Genomic DNA, 12747 nt, shown 5'->3' on the forward strand with positions numbered 1-12747 from the left:
ATAAAACAGCGAGATGGTTTCATTTATTTTACATATAGATAATAAAGTCTCCAAAGCTATTAAACCTAATTCAATTCACATGCTTGAACCCTCATTCTAAAAAAAAAAAAGTACAATTCTTTGTTTATAATTAAAACTAAAAAGTAATAACAAATACATGAAAATATGAACATGAGCTATGCACGAGAAACACTAACCATCTTATCCTACCCAGAGACAGGAATAGGGGGATTTCATTACCCGTCCTGCTGGCCCAGAGTCTGCAGCTCAGTTGTGTGTAAATTGTGATGGAGGAAAACATTTTTCCTGCTGTACATGTGTAAAGAGATTGGCCCTCTTGGCGGCTGTCCAAACCTTCCTGTAAAGGTTGAATGCTGCCGGGCTGCAGCAGCTTGGTCCTTTGGTTTCTCTGAGAACGTGGCGAGCCCTTCCGTCTTAGCTGCTGGCTTCATAGAGTTCTGCCCTACAGTAGCCCGTAAATTCTGGGTGACTTCTGTTGTGAGGGTTTCATAAGTTCCTCTTGAGTGTTTGATAACTTCAACTAGTTCTTTGTCCTTCAAAAGACTGCTGAGACATAAACTGGGGAGTTGGCAGGCCTTGCTTTTGTAGGGGCTTGCCTGGTCCGCCGCTGGGTATCTAAAATGGTCCTCGGTGGGAGTATGCATTATTTTTCTGTCCCTTGTGTTGAGATTTTGGCTCACAATTCGATTTCGATATGTAGCCTGTGGTAAAGATATGGAAAAGAAAAGATGCCTTCAAAAAAGTACCTTCAAAGCATACACACAGAATACAGAGTGGTTTTCACATTTGCTTCCAAAACCCTAAGTTTTCAACCAGACTTTGAAAAACACCAATAGAATTATCTTCTCTTTTCCATTAGATTAAATTTCCCAGGACAATCCTACTATAAATAGTGGTCAAATGAATGATTTAACCACTGTTAACTATCTTGGCTCTAAGAATCATTTATTAAAATACTTGTTTAAACAGCAGTTTTAAGTTGGCAACAATACTGAGAGGAAGGTATAGAGATTTTTCATACACCCTTTGCCCTCATCACATTCATAACTTTCCTCATTAGCAACATAATGGTGTTACTTTTTACCAAGGGTGAACTTACATCATAATCACCCAAAGTTCACAGCTAACCTTAAGGTCCACTCTTGGAGTAATACATTCTATGAGTTTGGACATATTTATAGTGACATATAATCATTATTATATTATCGTACAGAGTATTTTCACCACCTGAAAAATCCCCTGTGTTCTGCCTACTCATCTCTCCCCACACCAATGGCAACCACTATCTCCATAGTTTTGCTTTATCAGAATGTTATGTACTTGGATCATATAGTATGTAGTCTTTTCAGATTGACTTTGTTCACTTAATAATATGCATCTAAGGTTTCTTGATGTCATTTAACAGGTTGATAGCTCATTTCTCTTCAGAGATGAACAAAAAGGCATTTTGAAATTGGTTTACATAATTTCCTAAATTTATTCAGTTTTCTCAAAGAATACATGTTATTTTAATAAGTAATGAACATCAATATATAAAGCTTTGCATCTTTTTCTGGATTTAACATACTATATTTATATGAGTGTGTGCTCAGTATTTTAGAGTTATCAATATAATAATTTGTATCAGCAGAGTGATAACCTAAAAATTTAAGAAACTAATGAAAGGTCACTCCAATGACCTACAGAAAACAGTTAAAAGAAATCTCAGCATGTGTTTCATTTAGACTTTTGGATGCATTTTATTAATCAAAATCGGGTGTATGAGTATACATCCATCTTCCTTCTCACAAGAAGTTTATACTCTAATGATAGGAATAAGACATAGCTTATCAAATCATGTGGTAAGGGAAGCAAAGATTACAAGCTGGCACCAGAATTCCTCATGAAGAAAGCACGGTCTTGGTTCAGAAAAATATATTCAGCTAGAAACTGACTAGCTGGATTACTGCTCTGGTGGCAAAAATGAAATTTTTATTGTTGCTAAAAGAAGGTGGGGAAAGTGGAGAAAGAGTTGAGAGAGGAAAATAGGGCCCAAGGCAATAGGCTAGTACAAAATATGCTGAAGGATCAGTGAAAATCTCTGTGTACTTGACCTCTAAATGGCATAGTTTTTCGGTACTCAACTTTTCATTGTTCCCTAGAAAGCCATTTCTCCAAGCCTGATCTCTACTTTGAGCCCTAATTTACTTATTGAGACATCATCACTTTGACTAATTAACATTCCTAGTCTGACACACACACACACACACAAACTTGATCTTGATTCTGCACCTTATTCTTAACCCCAAATTCTCCTTCTCAATAATGGTATCATTATCAGGCCAATACCTATAAATCACCTTTGCTTTCTGTTTTTCCTTACATATCCTGTAATTCAGTCCTTGCTGATACACCACAAAGAGGGAACCTCAGCTCAACAGCTTCTCCTATATCCGGTCTAAGCCTTCTGACCCAATTCTCTGGTATATATTAAGCATTTAATAAATATTTGCTGAAAAATTTTCTCTGCTTGATATGTTTATAGAGGATGTATTATGTGACAAGCATTTTTCTCCTGCCCTTACATATATATCCCTCACAAGAGTCTTTTGAGGTAGTTTCTGTTAGTTTCCATTATACAGACTAGAAAACTGAAGCACAGTGAGTTAATATTCTACAGATAGTGTAGGATTACAGTCTGCTTGATTAAACACCAATTCATTCTCTCTCCCAGTATTCCCATGGGAATATTTCTAAAATGTATCACATTTGTCTAAAATAAATTTCATGCAGAACCACACTGTAACTTAAATTGGTGCTTCTACATTATTGTTACTGAGATGAACCTCCAAAATTTTTTGTAAAACTGAGGTCTATTAGGGGATCTTAACAGGTGTCCTTATACTTAGGGATTTCAGATTGAGACATTTTGCTAATCATATCTTAAAAAAATTTTTTAAGTTTGCAGTTTTTGATTTGTGCTAACTTAGATCCTCTCCATTACTTCTAATTTGCCATTTTACCTCTTCCATTGATCTGCAGTAAACATAGGCTGATTACCTGGTTGTTTGAAGGAAGCATTGTATGACTTACAGAAGATGTTTTGGAACTTTTCTTGGGAGTAAGAAAATGAAATATTTTGATTCATTTTTCATAAAAAATTTTGGCTTTTTCTTGTCTCTTTTCCATAATGCAGTTGTTTGGACCAACATAGAAATGTGAGATTTTATTTTCTCTTCATCTATGTGACTTGACTTCTATAAGATGCTTAGCTTACTTAACCATAGAATCACTTACTGATTGACAGTTCTTCAAACACTATGCTTATTATCACATCCAAATATTAGAAAAACCATGGGAGTAAAATACTCTGAGAAAAACAGTTTGTTTCAGGAAAAAACAGACAATGTTAAATTCATTATAAAAATATTCCAATTTATATATCTTTAGCTGATGCGAAGAACTGACTCATTGGAAAAGACTCTGATTTTGGGAAAGATTAAAGGCAGGAGGAGAAGGGGATGACAGAAGATGAGATGATGGATGGCATCACTGACTCAATGGACTTGAGTTTGATTAAACAACTCTGGGAGTTAGTGATGGACAGGGAGGCCTGGCGTGCTGCAGTCCATGAGGTCACAAACAGTTGGACACAGCTGAGCAACTGAACTGATTGACTGCCTGCCTGCCTGCCCATGAAAGTTGAGAAGAGGAGTGGAAACTTTTCCATTACTTTAACATTACATTTGGGGAAATGTTCATCATTTTCTTTATGTGGTCATTTTAACCCTCCTGGGATATTACATTAAATTGAATATGCAGTTTTAATAAGATGTACTGAAAGGGATCAAATAAGTCAATCCCACAGGCAGCTTCAGTGCTCCTTCTCTAGTATAAATTCTGATACCTACAAGGTACATGAGCATCTACCATAAACAGAAACAAAATGATGACCTTTCAATTTCTTAAAAAGCATATTTAAATCATCCATTCCTTTTTTCAAAAAAAAACCCATAATTTGCTTTTGACACCTTAGACTTTTTTTTTTTCTTTTTAGTTCTTGAGATGTTCATCATTAAGTCCAGGGCTCATGATGTACATGGGCAATTGCACAGCTCAGGGGCTAATGGCATGAATTTGTGGTCAGACATAGAAGCGTTCCTCTGCTGATCTGATAAATATTTACTGACCTCTACTGAGAGCAAGGTTCTATATTACATAATGGGAAATGGCACTGTTCATAAGAGAACCAGCTCCTTCATTTAGGCAGCTTTGAAGTCTAATGGGAAAGTCAACCAGAATGAGTTTCTAGCTAAGTGACCATGGCAAGTCACTTATCTTTCCCAAATCTTCAGTTACCTCATCTGTGAAAGAAAGATTTATCTTCAAACCTGTATCTGTGTACAGAATTATTGTTAAGATTCAATGAACTACCTTGTATAAAATACCTAATATTACATCTGAAGAATAGTTATCTTGATGAGAGCAACAAAAATAAGTAGAGTCCCTGTTGGGTAATGAAGAAAGCAGGGTCTGCAGAGGCAGAAGTTAAACTCTATGCAATTAATCTATCTCAGGTAATCCCAGAGGAAGAGCTGAAGCTAGGATGACTCCTCAGAGTTGTCTCCAATTTAAGCAACTGGTTGTGAACCTTATACTCTTGTATCAACAAGTTATTGGACATTGGTAATCTCTGGGAAAGGGGTGTAACCACAAATGAACAGGCTATTTTTTTTTTTTTGAAAGGAACTTACTTGAATGCTAACTTTTTTACCAACTGAGAAAATGAAGGGTTTAGTTGTGAAAGTATGTGTGTGTTTGTCATGGTATAATTAGGCATAATGGAAAGAACCCTGAACCTTCAGCGAAACACTGTAATCTTGTGTATGTTGCTATCGAACTGTGTGAACTTTGATGAACAAATTAATTTTTCTGGGCATTGTTTCTGAGCCTATTGAAAGAGATGACAAAAATGGAAGTCAAAGATAAGATATTGAAAAAGTCTAAAATTTATTCAATTTTATCCCAGTTCTAAAAGCCTACATTTTTAAGTATATAGTTTATTCTGTGTAGACAAACACAGGAAAGATCCCCTTAATTCCAAATGTGTTTTGGTGCACACACACATACACACACACTTGGCTGCAGTGATTCAGAGGGATCATGCTGCCCAGAGGGAGCTTGTAGTGCATATACCTAGCCACATCTTTTGCAAAAGCAGAATTAAATTTCTACAAGCTAATATAATTATGTTAAGTTTTAGACAATTTAGTTCTCAAACAGTTATTTTATTACCTTTCCTTAGAGTTCATAATAGAAAATGAATGGATGGCAAATTTAGTGATTAATAAGTCAATATTGAAGTTATATTAAAATATGTTCTTTACTTCCCTATATTTTTTTCCTCTCATTTCATCAGTAGAGCATATGATCTGCATTTCACTGAATTCACGGTGACTGATTTTAAAACACATGATTTTACATACCACTAAGAAAGAAAAATCTTATGATGCTAATTAAGAACAAACAAAAACGACTCTCCTTCTTTATCAATGGTGTGATCCATTCACCAGTCACACCAGCCTCTCATTCCAATTTCTTCTTTCTCCACTTTCCTTTCTTAGGCTTGATAGATAGTCCTTCTGCATTTGTCTCAATGATACAACTTCATTTATGTGTGAGTATATTCTTTCTTTTGATAAAGCATTTGGTTTTTAATTTAGAGAGAATATGGAAGTGAAGGTAACAATATTATATTTTTTCACTAATAACAGTTACATACAAAATAATATTTGCTATAAAATCAAATCATAGTAAAAACTTTGAAAATATTATTATTGGTAATTTAATATATGTAGTGCAAACACTGCATATAACTGCATCGAAGAAAGGACAATACGAAGCTATAATAAAAATCCATATGTACTCCACTGCAACATGGTTGAAAGCATTAACTGTAAGATTTATCCTGATTTTAGGGGTTTTTATTACATTTAAACATTGGCTGATTTCTGATACAAAGTGGACATATAGTAATTATGCCAATGTGCATAGCCCAATTTTCATTGAGACAGGATGTAACAATGATAGAATTAACAAGGAGGGGAGTCATGTTTCAATCAGAAATTAATTTTTTCTGAATTTGTTTTCATGTGTGTGACCTATACTGGTAATTGCCAAAATGTTATCAGGCAAAGACTTCCTAATTTATCACAGAGATTAAAACTTAGCACATGACTGATTATTTTATTTGATTTTAAGATATATTTTTCTGCAAATGTTCTCTACTTAACTCAAAATATTGTTTTACAACTAGAATTGTTCCTGAACAAAAATAAATACTTGAAATAATTCCTAATAACTAGCTAGAAAAAAGTTATTAATTAGAAAAATTGCTAATATTAAACAGTATTTTAACAAATCATAAAGGTTACTGAAAATAACATAATTTGAATGTAAATAACATATGTATATGAAAGTATGTTAAAGTGAGCCCAAATTATCACTGCTCAGAGCTCTTGTAGCAGGAGTAACTCTTGGGTAACTGATACTGAGAACTTGCCTCCTGAATAAGGTTTATGGTTTCCTACTAATGAGTTTCTCAATCAGGGAAGTAAAACATACAATGAAGAATACTATATGTGTTACATTCAAGAATAGACACTTTGATGCCTACTTACTTCTACACCCAAGCCAACTAAAATAAAAGTTTCATAAGGTCAGGGACATTGCTTGCTTTCTTTAATGCTGAATCCACCACTCCCAATAGTGCCTGGCATTTACCAGTAACTCCCTGATAATTACATAGTCCAGAGTGACAATCATAAGTTTTATCAGTAAGGAAAAACACATCTAATAAGAAATTTTCTTTCTCTTGGCATTTTTCTCTAGTAGATGAGTTGATTACTTTGATCTTTATGAATTGATATATTACCTGAATCATAAACTACCAAGCACTGGTAGTATATATTTTGCCTCCTTTCTTGAAAGTAGTGGGGAATGTCAACTTTTCAGGGATGTTTTTGTAGCTTCACCTCCCCTTTAGTTGTACTTTCCCCAATAAAAAGCAAGACATATATGTTACTATAAAATATACCTGGAAGAAATAAACACCTTTCATAGCCACAAAAGCAACATGACATCATATCTAAAGCACTGGATATCAAAGCAACTGGAAAAAAATCTCTTGCAGTACATTTTTTCACTACTGCAGAAAATGAATTAAAAAGGAGTTATTGCACAGCAGCACTTCTTAATCTCTCTTCTCCATGTGTCAACATGACACAGAGAGACATTTCCTTAGCCAAAAGCTGGGTTATGGAAATACTCCCAATAAAATCTCTTTAACTCAAGGTCTTTATCTTCCATTTATGCAAACATTTTGAATTCAGAAATAAAAAGAACTATCAGAATCTAGTTCAATTTATAAAAAGAATAAATTTTGATGCTTAAGTAGTGGTAGCAATGTTACTTAAAATATAGATACAACAGATGACTGAGACCCCATTTGACACAGGTCTTGTATCCTGCAGATTAATAGAACAGGTCACTTCATTAGTGCAGAAAATAAATGACGAAGGCATGAGTTGAGGCAGCAGAATAAATGACAGAACACTCTACAGTAATATATTCTCTTAATTACTAAAATGTATCAATACATAAATCTACAGGCAGAATAATATAAACTTTTAATACAGTGATATCAAGAAGCCATCTCTACTGTAAAATATGGTTACATATATGAAGAGTGCTTTGAATAAAGACATGTACAATATTATTGCTCATTGAGTAAACTATCAAAATCTGTAAATAAGTGTTAATTGTAACAACCTCCATTTTCATTACTGTAAATATACAGTAATGAAAAAAATTTTGTCTGTAAATCCCTTTTTACCCAAAGTGTGAGCAAATTTGCTTCTAAAATACAAACTGGAATAATTCAACACCTTTAATGGTGTGTACTGAGTTTCCTCATTGTGTCTTCAAAGCAAACTTCATCTTCACTATTTTTTTCTTTCTATTCATTAATCCCTAGAGACATAGAGACCTCTGTCACATCCTTTCTTTAGTAATGTTTATAAGTTCTCTTAAATAAAGGATAAATCAACATTGTGACACATTTTAGAGAAGAATTAAAAGGAGTATTCTGTACATTGGATAAGGAAATGGCAAACCACTCCAGTATCCTTGCCTTGAAAATCCCATGGACAGAGGAGCCTGCTGGGCTGCAGTCCTTGGGGTTGCAAAGAGTCAGGCGCAACTGAGTGACTAACACTTGACACATTCTGTACATAGTCCCCTTCCCATTGATGCATGCACCTTAAAGGAAACTCTCTTGTCCAGCTTTCAGAGGATGGGTTCTATAATCTTCCAAATAAATGCTGTACCACTATCTATGGACTCTACTCTTTAAGGAGACGAAAATCTTTCTTGGTAAAACTCCATCACGCTAGTTTCTAATTTAGTTTTAATGAAGTCCACAGTTGACTTAACCCTGAGTCTATTAGAGAACTGAGTTGTATATAGTGAATTAAAATGAAGCCAAGGAAAAGACAATTGTAGGATTCACATTCTTGAGAAAGCATTATTTGCCTTCATGAAATTCTAAGGCAGCCTTGAATCTTGGACAAGACAGAACAAAATTAATGTACAACAACAACAAAAGTGCAGTAAGGCAGTGATGAATGTTTTTAAGACCTAGTTGTCTATTGATGCCTGATAATGAGAAGATCTGAGGTGGGAAAGAATTCTTAAATATACTAAACTTGAGAAAGCAGATAATGAGATTTAGAAAAATGATTAGATAGCAGATAAATCACTTTACCTCAGATCTTATTTATAATAATAGCTAAGATTGAGTGACCATTTGGAATGTGCCAAGTTATGTGCTATGTTTCATGTATTAATAACTTTCTATTATTTTATTATACCCATTTAATGACAGACTGAAGCGCTTACCCATCAATCCTACCAGGATTCCAGGATTTAGTGAGTAGCATAATGTGAATTAGAACTCAAGCTCTAAGCCATGGGTTTCTCAGCCTCAGCACTATTTACATTGGGGATTATATATTTTTTGCTGTAGGGGACTGCCCAGTGGATTACAGGCTGCTTGTCACCATCCTTTGCCTCTGCCTGTAGGTGCCAGATGCACCTGCACCCAGTTATAGCAAACAGAAATGTCTCCAGACAGTGCCAAGTGTCTCCTGAAAGGTATAACTGTCCCCAGCTGAGAATTACTTGCCTGAGCAATAATGCTTCTCTAAATCAGGCAAATAAAAGTGACCAATGCAGTATCTCTGAAAATAAAAGTCATATACATATACTACTATCCTTAAAAAGAAAAAATCATTTACAGCCACTAGGAAAGTGAAATTAAGCTTTTGTAATTTTTACTTCACAAACACATATAATACTTATTATACACTAGACACTCTTCTGGGCCTTTACAATTCACAATTTAAAAAAATATTAACTCATTTATTAACCCAATACAATGTACTAATAAACATTGGAAATATGTATAAATATAAATCTTGCTCAACAATAACAATAAAAAACACAGCATGATGCATAAAGTCCAAAGATTTTGTCTTAAAAAATAACTTTCTCCACATGGAGGAATGCTAATGGAATGTCATGAACTACTTAAAAAGCAAATTTTGATTTTTCACTACATAATATATTAGCATGGGATAAATCGGTAGACCTGAAATGTGTCTCTTTGTCAATAACAATCACTTAAATGTCAGTATAAACTCAAGCCATATTTATTAAAAACAACTGTCCTTTTCCTGTCATCAGTGAGGAATAGGATTTTTAAAGCAGTTATAAATACAGGACATTTGCAGAAGTGTTGGCACATTGCTGCATCTGTTTTTACCCTTAGATGTGGAATCTGTTTTTGGTGATAAAGAAGAGTTTTCTTAAAGGTCTAGAAACACTCTACCACAGAGAGATTGTATAGAGAAGTGGTTACTGCTTTGCAAGCAGGAAGCTTTGTCATAAGTTGAAGTAATAACCAAAAAGAAACATTCAAAGGTTCTGGCAGACAAGACCTACTTTTTTCAGATACCACAAATTACCAAGAGGAAATTGTCCGGAGTTAAATTACTTCTTCTGGCTCAGTCTCACTCCTAAATTCCTTAGGGGAAACTAAATTCTCCTTGTGGGCATGTAGGATTCAACCAGGGTTAGAGGACATGCATAAGATAAGCAACGTGAATGTTAATAAAGTCAGCTAAAGGCCTGGTTCCTGAGAGAGGAAGACCGAGGCATCAACCTCACCCGAGAAAAGTGAAAGCATGCAACAGCTTTCCCACAAGCCAGTAGGGCTGTTCTGTTTATAACTAAATGGGTTCTGAAAAGAACAAAATTCTGAAGAACAACAATGAGTTGTCTTTAGAACTAATATGTGTGTATTGTAACCCATTCAGTGTGAATAATTCTTTTTAGCAAAATGTTTATTTAAATGAGAATTTCAAACAATCGCTGCTTATAACAGCAATAAGGGTGAATGATTAAGGATTCAATTCAGAAGAAACCTAAAAAAGTATAATTCTGTACAACTGATACTCCAGAAAAGTGTGATTTCTAAATAAAAGACTAAGTGAATGTTTAAGCTAGTTTTATATGTCTAAGGGAAAGGAATAGGGAATAATTTTTATGTGTTTGCATAGGAATGCAAAATAGTGGACAGTTACTGTGGTTTAACCACATGAAAAATTAATCTCTTGTTTAGATAGGCAGATGCCCAATATCTGGCACATATTAGATAGCACTCTTTTATTTAAAATTTTACTGAAATATAGTAGGTTAACAATGTTGTATTAATTTATGCTGTATAACAAACTAATTATTATACATATTCTTTTTTCATTTTCTTTTCTCCTGTTTTATCACAGGATACTGAAAAAATATAGGCTCCTGTGCTGAACAGTAGGATGTTATTGTTTAAATAAATCCTATATAGAATAGTTTGCACCTTCTAATCCCAAACTCCCAATCCTTCCCTTCCTCACCTCTCTCCCTACCTTGACAACCACAAATCTGTTCTCTATATCTGTGAATCTGTTTCTGCCCCATAAAAAATGTTCATTTGTGTTTTATTTTAGATTCCACATATAAGTGATATCGTACATATTTCTCTATGGTTTACTTCATTTATTATGATAATCTCTAGGTTCATCCATGTTGCTGCAAATGGCATTACTGTATTCATTTTATGACTGAATAGTATTTCATTGTGTTTATGTACCATATATTCTTTATTCACTCATCTGTTGAGGGACATTTTGTTTCCATGTCTTTTTTATTGTAAATAGTGCAGCAGTGAACATCGGGGTGCACGTATCTTTACAAATTATAGTTTTGTTTGGATTTATGCCCAGGAGTGGGACTGCTGAATCATATGGCAACTCTATTTTTAGTCTTTTTGAGGAACTTCCATACTGTTTTCCACAGTGGCTGTGCCAATTTACCTGTAGGTCCCTTTTCTCCACATCCTCTCCAGCATTTGTTATTGTAGACATTTTAATAATGGCCATTCTGACTGGTGTAAGTTGGTACCTCCTCATAGTTTTGATTTGCATGTCTCTGATAATTAATTGTGATGAGCATCTTTTCATGTGCCTATTGGCCTCTGTATGTCTTCTCTGAATAAAAGGGTGCTGGGGGCTGGTACACTGGGATGACCCAGAGGGATGGAATGGGGAGGGAGGTGGGAGGCGGGTTCAGGATGGGGAACACATGTACACCCATGGTGGATTCATATCAATGTAAGGCAAAACCACTACAATATTGTAAAGTAATTAGCCTCCAATTAAATAAATTTATATTTTTTATTTATTTATTTTTACAATGAAATGGCTTTTAGTGTTCACAGAGTTGTGCATCCATCACCACAGTCAAATTTAGAACATTTTCATCGCTCCATAATGAAACCCAGTTCCCATGAGCAATCACTTCCTTTGCTCCTCTCCTCTCTCCATGGCAATCTCTAATTCCCTTTGTTTTCTATGAGTTTGCCTGTTTTGAACATTTCGTACAAGTGCATTTTGTGATTGGCTTCTTTCACTTAGCATCATGTCTAAGGTTTGTCTATTTGGTAATATTTATCAGTACTTCATTTGTTTTTATTGTTGAGTAATAGTCCATTGTATGGATATACCACATTTTGTTCATTCATTCATTAGTCAGTGAATTCATTACTCAGTATTTGGGTTGTTTCCACTTTTCCAGGGGCTTTCCTGGTGGCTCAGAGGTAAAGAATCCACCTGCCAATGCAGGAGATGTGGGTTTGATCCCCGGGTTGGGAAGATCCCCTGGAGAAGGAAATGGCAACGCAGTATTCCTGCCTGGAAAATCCCATGGACAGAGGAGCCTGGGAGGCTACAGTCTTGAGGTTTCCAAAGAGTAGGTAGCAGCAGAACATGCATGGACTTTTCCAGATACTCCCCACATGAAAAATGCTACTCAGAAAATTTCTGTAAAGTTTTTTTATAGTTGTATGCTTTAGTTATCTTGGTATAGATCTAGGAATGAGATTGCTGGGTGATACGGTAACTCTATATTTAACACTTTGGGGAACTGTTAAAAGTGTTGGGAAGGTGACTACACTACTTGGTATGAGAGTTCTACCACCAATGTACAAAGGGTCCCTGACTTAGGATTGTTCAACTTACAGTTTTTCAACTTTCCAATGGTACAAAAGCAATAAATATTGTAGCAGAAATGGTACTTTGAATT

The 12747-nt window shown here is 34.8% G+C and overlaps 1 protein-coding gene across 1 annotated transcript in view; it reads right to left on the reverse strand.

Annotated features, from left to right (window-relative positions):
* Positions 1-236: 236 nt before the first annotated feature.
* CCSER1 (coiled-coil serine rich protein 1) overlaps positions 237-12747 on the reverse strand; it is a 1275856-nt gene continuing 1263345 nt past the window's right edge. The window contains exon 10 of the mRNA XM_052642244.1: positions 237-722. Coding sequence (XP_052498204.1) covers positions 237-722 — 486 coding nt within the window. The remainder of the gene's footprint in view (positions 723-12747) is intronic.

Source organism: Budorcas taxicolor, chromosome 6, assembly GCF_023091745.1.
Source record: "Budorcas taxicolor isolate Tak-1 chromosome 6, Takin1.1, whole genome shotgun sequence".
NCBI classification, from domain to species: domain Eukaryota; kingdom Metazoa; phylum Chordata; class Mammalia; order Artiodactyla; family Bovidae; genus Budorcas; species Budorcas taxicolor.